Consider the following 14,196-nt stretch of genomic DNA (forward strand, 5'->3'; position numbering starts at 1 on the left):
TAAACTATAGATAAAAACCTTGGATGTTAGTTTATTGGTTTATGGGTTTAATGCTACTAAATTTTAACTAAGACATCTCATATTTTATTAAATAAATAAAAAGTTTGTACAATGCAATTACAAACTACAGGACCCTACGAGATTTAGGTCATCAACCCCAACAAGTATGACTTATAAACTAGTAGTTTCATTGCTTTTGTCTTCTGCTTGCATATTAAACTTGTTTTAGTAAATTGATGTTCGTTTTTATTGCTTTCCCTACTCTGTTGACCAAGAAAATCCTCGTTGTTCTAGTGTTACTGAAGTAGTATTTTATGAAAAGCAAGTAATTTAAGCCTACTATTAAGAAGGTAATAGTCGAGCTTGATGGCGGTAAGGACTGAAAGAAAGAATCGTTTTCTCCCTTATTAGTTTTTTCGTCTATATCTACACTTGAACCCCCATTTCTTTGTTTAATTAGGGCTTTGTTTTTGTCAATGTAGTCTAGGATTTTTTACTTCTTCTCTTTGTTCCATATCAAAGTAAGTGAGGTATAGTTGAATAAATGATTCAATATCATAATTGAACTAATTACTCGTGAATTTGAAGTATAACTAGTGCCTCAAGCCATATTATGTGTATTAGTTATGCTTAAAGTGTTTAAATCAATTTGATGCTATTATTGAATAAAAGTATATATTTGTTGTTGGATTCTTTTTACAGAGCTAAAGTACTAAAAATTACTCAATGGAAACTATTATGTATATAATGCGTTCTCTCCCTTCATTTTTGAATTTCTTGTTTGGGACTATTATGTATTTTGACTTTTCCTCTGCAAGTTAAGTTACGGATTGAAAATTTAGTTGGTTCTTAAAGATGCTTTGGAGTATAAGTAATCTTCTTATGTCTTAATCGGGACTCTTTTACTCTCTACTATATTTTGGTTGGTGTCATTTATTTTTCAAGAAGGAAATGTTCAAACTTCAAGTAGATGCAATGTTGGTGATAACATTGGTGTTGTTGTTTTTGTGATGATAGAGCAATGTCAAACTTGGCCTCCATAAGAAGAATGGCTGGAACATGAAATGGTTGGTCTTCCTCCTCTACTAACAAATGAAGGCTTTGACGAGTAACAGTCTTTCCCTACCAAAAATTGGATGAAACATGGGATGATTTAGATGACTTTGATCTTTTTAAATATTTCAATTCAATAAGTTATCTACCTTATAACTTCGATGAGTGAAGAAATTCATGTTTGCTTTGTATTTTTTTTGTTTTTGTATGTGAATGGAATGGGACTTTACATATGGTGGACACGACGACTCAACTTGACCCTTGAATTTTGTAACGTTACTTTAATTTTCAAAACTTGGTGAATCTTATATTGTGTCTACTCACTTTGTAGGAATTATTTTGTAACTTTCTTTAATTATATTAGACACTACTTAAATGTGTTATGTAATTACAAAATTTCAATTATGAGATGAGACATGTGATATTTTAAGTGTCATGATATTATATATATATATATATATAGGTTTTGTAAGAGAAAAAAAATACTAATTGGTAATATATGATTGACAAGAAAAGGCTATAAATTTTTTTAATAACATAAAGAAAAAGCTATAAAAATCTCATAATAGTACGTATAAATGGCATATAAAAACTTATAATAGCGTCAAGAAAATGCTATTACAATGTTATAGTAGCTTTTTTTTATTAGCTATAGAAATTTATTATACCTTTAATAAGTAATGCTATAGTATATTTCTATAGCATGGTAAATATGCTCTATTTTTAAGGTTTTTAATAGCATTCAACATAACTAATAAAAACAGCTATAAAAAGTCCTGGACTTTTAATAACATGGGCTGTTAGGACTTTCGAAAACTTTTTTTTTGTTAGTTATCGTATACATTATTTCTTGAAGTGTCTTTACTCATTTTTTAGTCACCCAACATATGAAAATGATCTAGAAATCTTCATTAAAAGAAAATAATTATGATAAGAAAAACAATATTTGGAATATAAAAAGGTTAACATCTACTAAGAGGAAAAAAACATGGATATATATAAAAACAACATTAAGTCTAGATATTTTCAAAGTCAAAGGAAATACTTGATGTTCCATCAATTCTGTCGATTCTCTTCTGGAGATTCAAAGAAGTCCGCCACATCCAAATTTGTCGTATGGGATGGTTCAAATATGTCATTATCCTGGTATGCAAAATTTGCTTCCACATTTTTCTCTTTTTCCTTTAGGGATGCTTGATAGAGATCAACTAAGTGTTTTGACGTATGACAGACACGTGACCAATGTCTAGTCATTCTGCATCGGAAGCATTTATTTTCAACACTTTTTGAACTCCTATCTTGTGGAGTTTTTCCTTTGTGATCATCATTTTGTATGGTTCTTTTGAAATTTGAATGATTAGAACGACCACCACGAAAATAATAATTATTTCTTCATCTACCATGGTCATGATCTATACCACGATTATTATTAAAATTCACAGCATTCACTTCAAGGAATGGTGTCGTCCCGTTTGGTCGAGATTCATGATTTTTCATTAATAACTCGTTACTTTGTTCGACCACGAGAAGATATGAAATTAGTTCAAAATATTGTTTAAAACCTTTCTCTTGATATTCCTGCTGTAAAATCATATTCGAGATATTAAAGGTAGAAAACATCTCCTCTAACATATCAATATCAACAATTTTCTCTCTGCATAATAACAATTTTGAACTGATTTTAAATAATGCAAAGTTGTAATCACTTACTGATTTGAAATCTTGTAGCTTCAAGTGCATCCACTAACGAGCTTTAGGAAGAATAACTGTTTTTTGATGATCCTAGCTCATTTTCAAAATTTTCCACAAGGTACAGAGATCTTTTATTGTAAGATACTCCATTTTCAATCTCTCGTGAAGGAAAATCATAGCTTTTGTTTTATCATGAATGGATGTCGTATTTCCTTCTTTAATAATCTCTCCAAGATTCATAGCATCCAAGTGGATTTCGACATAAAGTACCAATGACGAATAATTACTACCGTTAATATCAATGGCGGCAAATTCTAATTTTGTGAGATTTGTCATGACAACACTAACTTGTATTTATATTAGAAATTTAATATATATTAAATATGCAAAATAACATCAAATTTATTAATTATAACGAAGAGGAAAAAACCGACATACCTTTAGGATCTACCTTTAGCAGGAAAACGATAGGAGTTCGTGCTGATAACGTGCTAGAGGTTATATTGATAATTTAATCTTTATTTTTCTTTTGGAGTTATATGCATTCGATTGGGAAGGTTTTCATTGGAAATGCAAGGAATTGTGGAAGCTAAGGCAAGGATTTCTTTTAAACCCCAATTCTTTCTCTCTTTCTTTTTGTTTTGCTATTTCTTTTATCATTTTCTTCTTCTTGGTTCTTACGTACATTTTCTTTTTGATTTTTCATCTTTGTACTTGGTCACTTGTGACAACTCTTATCTCTAAATTTTGTTAAATAATAAATTCAAGGTAAATGCAAATATGACTTGTCATTGGTTGCGACATTTGTCTTGGAAGCTATTGTGCGTGGCTCTAATGGCGATCCATGTTGGTCGTGGAAAAGTTGTAAAATATTTGGTTAGATCAGTTGAACGTGTTGAAGTCATCTCTTCATGAAATATATCTAAAGCCCTTTAAACTAACATCTTCCTTGTCTCCTCTGAATCCGATCCATTTATCCTTTGAAATCTTTTAACCGGAAAAGCTAGATATGCTAACAAGCCTCCGAATTTTATTTTTATTTTTTCATGATAGGTTGGATTATGGTTCAATCCCAAGTTTCCTCATCAATTGCATTTGTAACCCAGTTGCTCACAATGTTCGTAAACACAAGTTCTCATCAATCTAGCTTGAAGAACATCCACCCTGAGTATATTTCTCTTTATTCTCATTATCATGTTCCTTAAAATTTGTTTTCTAGTTTTTGTTGACTAAAAAAACAAAACCCTTAGGATTAGTTGGTAACACTTTTTCGGTTTTTGAAAAACAAGTCTATTTTCTTTCAATTTCTTACCATAGTTTGTAATTTTTATAAGTACAAAGGTTGAATTCTTAACCAAATTTTAAATTTAAAAAATATATATTTTAAAAAATTATATATATATTTTTTAATTTTCAAAATTTAACTTAGGTTTCAAAATTATTGATAAAAGCAAATAATAAATCAAGAAATTTAGAGTTTAAATAAATATTTATAGACTTATTTAAAAAAAAAAATCAAATAATTATTAAAATTTGGCTTTTCCCTCAATCTCAAGAGGGATTAGGACTTTGGTGGTTGATTTTTCAGGTTATATGGTCGTCATATTTTCAGATTAGGACTTTGAAATTCATTGTTATATTTGCCCTCAATTAGGACCTCACAAGTTCGAATTTCCTCATCCAACTTGTTAAACTAAAAAAAGCACTTTAATTTCAATGCAAAATGGACATTAAATTAACGAATGGGACACCCAAGGGGTGTTCGCTGTGGCAACAACTCGGATATTTGAAATTATTTTTCTTTATTATTATTTTTTTAGCATCATGGTTAGGTTCAAGTTCTAGGTTGTAGACATAATAATTTAATATTATTATTGAATGAGATCTACTCTCAATTGCTCTAATCATAAAAAAAAAAAAAAAAAAAACGAATAGAATTTAATTTTCAATTTCTCTCAACCATAGATAATTTGATCTTCCAATGCTATTCTATAAGATTAAACCAAAATAGAATTTTAAAAAAAACAGGAATCAATTTAACACAAATGATGAAGTACAAGAAAAGAATCCTTTTATTATTGTTTTTTTTCCCACGTATAACATTTTTCCTTAATAATAATATTCATAGTCATAAACTATTTGTATGAATAAAAACTAAACTATAATGAAATTAATTAAAAGACATTATATGGTCAAGCTCAAAATATGAATGAATCGCTAAAGTTAGCATTGCCCAACTAGTATGTGGATATATATTAGTGACCAAGAGATTTGTGGTTCAAATTCATCCCCATTATTGTATTTTGTTTCTATTTTGAATAAACACGAACTCGCTTGAAATAAATTAAGTTTCCTTATCAATGATATGTGGGGAAATTGCCGATTTTGACCCAAAAAGTTTTTTCCAATTCAAAAGTAACCTCATTTTTAAAATATGTTTTCTTTAACCTATTTTCCATCTTTTCAGTCTTTATGTAGAGAGACCCACCACGTAAAAGTACCATTTTGCCTCTCAATAAATAGTCATTTAATTGCCTTAAATATGAAATTACCCAATTTACCTAACTCACATATCTTAAATGAGAAACTTCAATTTTCAATTTTACATTTTGTTTTCAAGATACAAATGTTGTACATGAGGGTCTCAACTTCAGATAAATAATCCTTTTCAGAAAGTCCCAAGTTCAAAGGAACAATTTCTTTCCTTTTTGAGAGTTAGGCAAGTATGTTGAACAATAGTCTTTTATTTTTGATGTTGAAAAATAGTCATTTATCTCGTAAAGTTAAGTTTGTAAGTAAGTCTTTTATCTCATGAAGTAACTTTAGAAGATAAACTTACAACATTACGAGACAAATGACAAGGAGTTTCAAACTAATTTACATACTTCCCACTATTGCATCTCGTGAGCTTTTTTCACAATACATCTCGTGAAGTTACTTCACAAGACAAACTTCACAAGACAATCTTTTGTCTTGTAAAGTTGAGTTCATTTCTATCTTTTGTCTCGTTCACAAGACAAACTTCACAAAACAATCTTTTGTCTCGTAAAGTTGAGTTCATTTCTATCTTTTGTCTCGTGAAGTAACTTTACAAGACAAACTTATAACTTCCAAGACAATCTGTTTGTATTGTAGGGTTGTACGTTTCTCTTGTAAAGTTAATTCACGAGACAAAAGGTATAATACTAACTCAACTTTACAAGACAAACGACTACTTTTCAACATAAAAAAATAAAAGACTATTTTTCAACATTCTTAACTTTGTTGGAACTCTCAAAAAGGAAAGAAATTGTTCCTCTGAACTTGGGACCATCTAAAAAGGATTATTCCTTTGAAGTTGAGACCTTCGCGTAAAACATTTCTATCTTTTAAACAAAATGTAAAACTGAAGATTAAAGTTTCTAATTTAAGATATGTGAGTTAGGTAAGTTGGAGGATTTCATATTCAAGGTAATTGAATGACCATTTATTGAGGAACAAAATGGTATTTTACGTGATCCCTCCACTTAAAAACTGAAAAGATGGAAAAGAGGTTAAAAAAAGTAGTTACTTTTGAATTGGAAAATTTTTTTTGGGTCAAAATCGGCAATTTCTCGACTATGTGTTAGTTATCAATTTAACTTCTTGACTTTTTTTTTTTTCTTTTTAACTTTTTTAGGAAAGTAGTTGAGTTATATATATATATATATATATTTTGTGAGTGTGCATCTAAAATTTCATCAAAACTATTAAAAAAACATTATAAATATATATTTAATATTCCATTTTTCCTAAAAAGATATTATAAAATAATTAAAATATAGTATAAGTATATTTCAAACCAAATATTACATTAGATTATATATACACACACATATATACATATATATATATCTGGCTGTTATGAGTTTTATCACTGAACTAAATTAACTTGGGTATAGAGTCCAAAGATTGAAAGGAATTGAATTTGATGGGGAAAGCAATTGCATTCTCTCCATTCTCTCCTCCATTCCTCACCTCCCACACCCAATCCTGAACCAACCATCCTTCTTCTGCCACGTGTCACTCATATATCCAAACTGCCAAAGAAATCCTCACCTTGTTATTCCTTCCATCCCTCTTTTCTTCACACACATCACAGCTTCCTCATCAACAATTCCCACTCCCTTTCTCTTCTCTTCTCTTCTGATATGCAAACTGATATATCCCCCCTTTTTTCCATCTTTTTTTCTTAATTAACAATAAAAAAATTTAAAAAAAAAATGAATCATACTCGTCTACACACTGATTGTTACATCTACTAACTTTCTAATATGATTACATTTTCGTTGGTCTATACGATTATGTTAAGTAGATAAAGTAAACTTTTGAACCACTAAAAATACAACGTATCAGAAAGTCGAAACCAGTAAGTAAGCTCTTACTTCCTCACATACTCAACACAATTTTGAAAAAAAAAATGTAAAAAAATCCCTCTATTCCTAGTCTTCCCTCACAAGCACACAACTGAACTTTCTTTCCTTCCAAACAGATAAAATTTGTGGCTCTTTTTAAATTTCCTTTCTCAACCTCCTATTTCAGTTTGTGTTCCTAATTTAGTCTTAGAAAACATATAAGAAAAGAAGAAAAACAAACCAAAGCCAAAGTCCCACACCCTCATTTCATTTCTCCTCCATACACAAGAAGATAAGGAGAAAAAGAAAGCACCCCCCCCACAACCAAAAAACAACATCCAAATAAACTTCCTTCTTCTTCTTCTTCATCACTCCCTCAACTACTGAGAGAGCGATAAGAAAAAGGAACAAAGAAAAGAAAAACAAGAATGGCAGTTTGTACAGTGTACACAACCCAATCTCTAAACTCAACCTTCTCATCATCATCAACAAAATCCCACTTGGGATTCCACCAAAAGAACCAACAACTAGTTTTCTTGAGTAGCAATGGGAAGAAATGGGGAAGCAGCAGTAAAAGAGATGGTCTCAACACTGTGACTAATAACAATTCTTATGTGATAACATGCTCTGCAGGTGACCAACAGACAGTAGTGATTGGTCTAGCAGCAGATTCAGGGTGTGGGAAAAGCACTTTCATGAGAAGGCTAACAAGTGTATTTGGAGGAGCAGCAGAGCCACCAAAAGGTGGTAATCCAGACTCAAACACACTCATCAGTGACACTACTACTGTCATTTGTTTAGATGACTACCATTCATTAGACAGAACAGGGAGAAAAGAGAAAGGAGTCACAGCACTTGATCCAAGAGCCAATGATTTTGATCTCATGTACGAACAAGTTAAAGCAATTAAAAATGGTGTCTCTGTTGATAAGCCTATTTACAATCATGTCACTGGCCTTCTTGACCCTCCTGAGCTCATTAAACCCCCTAAAATCCTTGTGATTGAAGGCTTACACCCCATGTAAGTTGTTTCTTATTTTCCCTTTTCTCTCTCATTTTTTTTTTCTACAAAGGAATTGGGTAGTATATAATAAAGAAAAGACAATAACAAAGGTATCATGTGTTTATGTATTTGGTTTATTTTAAGAATTAATCAAGGAAAATGGTTAAATTGAGAAGAATTCTTAGAACTCAAGGACATAGATGTACAACCTATAGAACAGATCCTGTTCAAGTAAGGTCGTTAAATTGAGAAGAATTCTTGATTTGGTGTCTGCAATGGTTTATAATTTTATTGTTGTGACACTTCAATAAACAAATATACCAATGTCATACATAAAGAATGGTGGCATGTCAAATTACTCATTAACCAGTTTGTGCAGAGTGTAGAAGCATGTATAATTGGAAAGCTAATTGCAGTTAACTGAACTTTTTTTTTTTTTTTTTTTTTTCACTGTTTGAATAATGCCTAGCTTAACTAAGTATTACCCTTTTATCCTAAATAGGTATGATTCAAGAGTAAGGGACCTGTTGGACTTCAGTATCTACTTGGACATCAGCAATGAAGTTAAATTTGCATGGAAAATTCAGGTTCCTCTAAATAACTATCTCCCTTTACTGCATCTACTTTTGTAGTTTAGGGGCTGTTTGTGTGTGTAATAGAATTGTTATGTAGAGTTATGTGATCGTCTTTTTTTAAATCAAGAATTTATAAACCTGAAAATACTTATCTTTAAGGGAAAAAAAAGGAAAAAAAATTTATTTGAGCTCCGTTAAGTAACCATTTAGTTTTTTAAAATTAAGCTTATAATAACTACTTCTACTTGTGGTCTTATTTGTCTAGTTATCCCCTATTATTGGTGTTTTCAAATTCCAAGCTAAGGTTTTAAAAACATATTTTTGTTTTGAAATTTCACAATGAATTCAAATGTTTCTCCAGAAAAAAATGGCAAGAAAACACACCCAAATTTTCAAAAAACAAAAAACAAAAAATCAAATAGTTATGAAATTCTTTATGAATCTTTTAAAACCACATGGTGTTTGTAAATAATGGTTTTAATATGCATAACATCCCTACCTTTTACGTGTAATCCAATCATAATTTTTTTAAAAAAATAGGTTTGAATACGAACTCAAGATATATTTGGAAAACAACTTCTCAAACAAGTCAAGCTTTTATTTCAAAAAGCACAAACCAGTTTCTAAACTCAACTCAAAAGCACATTTCTGCCTCCATTTGTCTACAACCTGACTGCATTAAACACCATTAACAGAGGGACATGGCTGAGAGAGGACACAGTCTTGAAAGCATCAAAGTGAGTATCGAAGCCCGAAAACCTGACTTTGATGCCTATATTGGTAAGATTTGAAGGAATTTAAGATAGTACCAAGTGTTATAGATGTCCCCCAAAAAAGAAAATGGGGTTATGAAATATAACTAATGTGTGAAAATATATGAAATTGCAGACCCTCAGAAGCAATATGCAGATGCAGTGATTGAAGTGTTGCCAACAAAACTGATTCCAGATGATAATGAAGGAAAAGTTTTGAGAGTTAGGCTGATAATGAAGGAAGGGGTGGAGTTTTTTAACCCAGTTTATTTGTTTGATGAAGGCTCTACAATTTCATGGATACCATGTGGAAGAAAGCTCACTTGCTCTTATCCTGGCATCAAATTCACCTATGGCCCTGAAACTTACTATGGCCATGAGGTAACAACTACAACTCACTCACTCAGTACCATTAAATTTCATCAAATTAATTCATAAGTTTTTAGTTTATGTTTGGAAGTAATGATTGAAGTAGTAATTTTAGAAAAAGAGATTTAGGTAAAATTAGTTTTCATACAATATGTTTGGTTCCAAATTTTTATAAGTGATTTTGGATCATAATGTTTCGTTCTAAAGTGAAATTATTAAAAAAGAAATTTTCTATTTGAGAAATTATCCCTAAATAAAAGGACAAATCTGGTATTTCAATAAATGAATCAAATAGAGTCATATGTTTATGGTGATTCCCGATCAACTAATTATTAAAAAAAATAATTTTAAATCTAAAATCAATGTTCAACGTTTTCTACATATCAATATTTGAAAGGAAAGTGGTTTTAGTCATGACAAAAGTAAATTTGACGATTCCAAAATCACTACCAAACATACCCTAGAACATTTTCGTTTTTTTGTTTCTGTTTCTTCATTTTCAAAATTTTAAGGACAGAAGTGTTTTCATTGTGAGTGTGTTTGGTTATTTTGCTTTTGTTTTTTATTTTTCTTGAAAAATGTTTTCCAAAACGTTAGTGAAATCACTATAAAACCATTTTTGTTCTTTTCATTTTCAAGAATTGTGCACGTTTGTTATTATCATTTTCTCCTGATATGTGATATCTAACAAACTTTTAGAAATCTTTTTAAAATTATAATCCAATTCTAAGATCTACAAGCAATCAAATTATGTTGTTTTGTTTTTGAAATTTATTTATCCAATGAAGCCAATATTTATTATTTTTTGCTCTTAAGTTGTACTTACCATGTTAAAATTTTAATATTAAATTATACATTTAGTTCTCATCATTTAGGCCTTCTTTCAATTTGATTTCTATGATTTAAATTAAAATTTCAAAATGGTTTGAGTTTGGTTACAATTTGACCACTATGGTCTAGTCTTAATTACAATTTGATCCATATAACACCTTGGTACAATTTGAACTCCATGTTCTTATGTTTTTAAAAGGTTTAAATATTACTTTTAGTTTTAGTTCATTTTGGTCTCCTTATTTTGAACTTTGGCTAATTTTGGTCCATGTAATTTCAGAATGTTTACTTTGGTCCTTATACTTCTACCTTAGTTTATTTTGGTTTTTGAACTTTGAAAAAGTTACCGTGGAGAAAAAAAGAAAAAAAAAATATTTTGAAAGTACATGGACTAAAAAGAACAAAAATTAAAAATAATGGGACCAAAATGAACATTTTAAAAAATATAGGGACCAAAATGAACCAAAGCCAAAAGTGCAAGGATCAAAGTAGTATCTAAATATTTTTAAAATTTGTAATGTGGTCCACATGATTTAGTTATACATTTGATTTTGTTGGATTAACCATCAACCTGAGATGTTAATAGGTAGGGGTGTTCAAAAAACTCGATGACCCGAAAAAACCGATCAACCCAACCTAATCCATGCAGTTTGGGTTGGGTTGGGTTCAAATAAATGAAAATTTTATAGGTTGGGTTGGTTCATGGGTTCACCTAATATAACCCAAACCAACCCGAATTTATTATTAACTTTAAAATATATTTTTTTATTACTTATAACACAATTATTTATACATATATTGATTTTAATTTTATTTAATTTCAATATTTTTTGAATAATTTATTCCCCAACAATTCTTAAAAGTAGTTTATTTGTCCTTTAGAAAAAAAACACTATATAAATTGAAATTGGGTTGTTAATCGTAATTCAATATAAGAAAATAATTAAATTAGATTTTTACATATTTACGTTTTGCTACTTTTTAGAACAAAATTTTGAATAAACGACCCGATTAACCCGAACCAACTCAACCCAAATATTTTATGGTTGGGTTGGGTTCATTTTTTAATAAGGGTTATTTGAGTTGAAAAAATTTACAACCTGAACAATTGAGTCGGGTCTAAAAAGTCTTTCAACCGAAAAACTATAGAACTAAATTGAAACAAAATCCAAACTATATCGACTAACTTGAAAGTTTTAAAATCATAGGAACCAAATCTGAACTAAATTCATAATTTTAAATTGGTTGAATTACAAATTTGGTCTCTATGATTTGGTAAAAGTTAGAATATATGGTTTTAAAAGTTAGAATTTAGTTCTTATAGTTTAATAGAACTTCGTAAATAGTCTATTTAGTTTAGTAAAATATCATAAATAGTCCCCATAAAATCCTTATATATAGATTATTCAGGAGAATTTTATCCAACCATAGACACTAAATTCTAATTATGAACTATAGAAACTAAATTCTAACTTTATCCAAATCATAGGGACCACATTAATTGGGCAATGACATTAGGTAATACTTTTTGAGATAATAATTAAGTGTATAACAACCTTTAAAAGAAAATTACAAATATAGCAAAATTATCACAACCTTATATACACTTCTACTAATGAATGATCTATCACTAATAGATTTCAAAAACAAAATCTAAATTTTGTTATATTTGCAAATTATTTTACATTTATGGTATATTTATAAAATTTTTTAGTCTGATCGTTATATTTGTAACTGCCCTAGGCAATTTAACCATTTAAATTTGCATTTTTCGAAAAGAAATACGAAAAAGAGAGGAGAACTCACAGTTGTATCCGCACACGAAGTGTTTGATGAAATGTCTGAATGGCAATTTTCAGGTATCAGTGCTGGAAATGGACGGGCAATTCGACAGGTTGGACGAACTCATCTATGTCGAAAGCCATCTAAGCAACCTGTCGACAAAATTCTATGGTGAAGTGACTCAACAGATGCTGAAGCATTCAGACTTCCCTGGAAGCAACAATGGCACGGGCTTCTTCCAAACCATAATCGGATTGAAGATCAGAGATCTGTACGAGCAGATTTCTGCCAGCAGGGCCAAGGCACCGGTTGAGGCCGCAAAAGCCTGAAATTAGGGCGTCCGTCGAGCGAGAGGATTTTCTCAGGCGCTGGCCAATTTCTGGATTTGGTTTTCAATTCAAGCTTTGTGTTTAATTAGGCTGTTTTACAATGAATCGTTGTTCTGAATTTCCTGATCGGTGGAGATTTGTAATGTAAAAAAAAAAAAAAAAAAAACCCTAAAAAGGAATCGAAAGGAGAAATGAAACGCAAATTGTAGCAGTTTTGATTTCATTGTTTCTTGTTCTTCTGGCTTCCACTCATCGTTATGGACTGGACGGGTTTATTATTATTATTTTAAATTAAATGTGGGGAATGAAAGGAAGAAAGCTCCCAAAAAATTTAAAAAAAAGACCACTTAAAAAAAATTTATAAAAAGGGTTAAAAATCACTCTTAGTCCATAAATTTTCATATGATTAACCATCTAATCCTCAAACTTTGATTTGTAACGATTTAATCTCTATACTTTCAATTTTATAACAATTTAGTCATTGACTTTACTAATTAAACAATTTAGTCCTTGAACTTTAAAATTTGTAATGATCTAGTCTGTGTTATAAAAATTAATGTTAAAGTTTAATGAAATTTCATAATCGTTAAACTAGTTAGAGACTTAATATTTTTACAAAATACAAAGTTTACATCATAAAATATTAATAATCGACCTCTAATTTTGATAAGTTTTTTCCATTAAGGACTAAATTGTTCCAATGTTGAAAGTATAAGGGCTAAGTTGTTACATACTAAATTTCAAGGACTAAATTGAAATCATAGGAATCAAATCGTTACAAACTAAAGTTCAAGGATTAAATTGTTTTTCATGAAAATTTTGGACCAAAAGTGTTTTTAAACTTTAAAACTATCCTGTACAATTCTTTATTGAATAGATCCCTAGTTGCACAAAGATAAATTCTACCGGAGCACTTAAGTATTTTTCAAAATAAAATTTTACGAACATTTCCAAAACAAAGCTTTCTAACTTTTGGATGGCGTCACCAATATTTTTTTGATTTATTTTTTCTTTTACAACTCTTATTATAGTCTTCTCTTACTTTCTTGCTCTTTCATTCTCTCTCATTTGTTCTTGGTTCACTTTCTAGCTTTTGACTTCTATACTTATTACAAGATTGGTTGTAATTTTAAAATGGTTAAAATGGTTAAAATCACTTATATTATTTTCAGAATTGTTCAAAAAATCTTTTTAACTATTCAAAATCAATTTTAATAATATGAAAAATGTATTTAAAAATATTAAAATTAAACAATAAATTGATTTTAAATGATTAAATACATATTTTCAAGTGAATTCAAATACAATAAAAGTGATTTTTAAAATTTCAAAATCACTCCCAAACATTATATTTAGTTTGTTTAGTTTATGTAAAAATTTTGAATATTGCCATAGATACCCATTGCTGAAGGTAAAAAAAACAATACTACAACCATT

At 29.6% G+C, this 14,196-nt stretch overlaps 1 protein-coding gene across 1 annotated transcript; it reads left to right on the plus strand.

Annotated features, from left to right (window-relative positions):
- The first annotated feature begins 7,485 nt into the window (after window positions 1-7,485).
- LOC120077869 (phosphoribulokinase, chloroplastic-like) lies at window positions 7,486-12,982 on the plus strand. The gene is made up of 5 exons (XM_039031955.2): window positions 7,486-8,139; window positions 8,624-8,708; window positions 9,392-9,476; window positions 9,585-9,829; window positions 12,508-12,982. Exons 1-5 carry the CDS (start codon window positions 7,547-7,549, stop codon window positions 12,757-12,759), a joined length of 1,260 nt encoding a protein of 419 aa, XP_038887883.1. The 5' UTR covers window positions 7,486-7,546; the 3' UTR covers window positions 12,760-12,982.
- Window positions 12,983-14,196: the final 1,214 nt, after the last annotated feature.

This window comes from Benincasa hispida, chromosome 5 (genome assembly GCF_027475165.1).
Source record: "Benincasa hispida cultivar pf3 chromosome 5, pf3_genome.v1.1, whole genome shotgun sequence".
Lineage (NCBI taxonomy): Eukaryota > Viridiplantae > Streptophyta > Magnoliopsida > Cucurbitales > Cucurbitaceae > Benincasa > Benincasa hispida.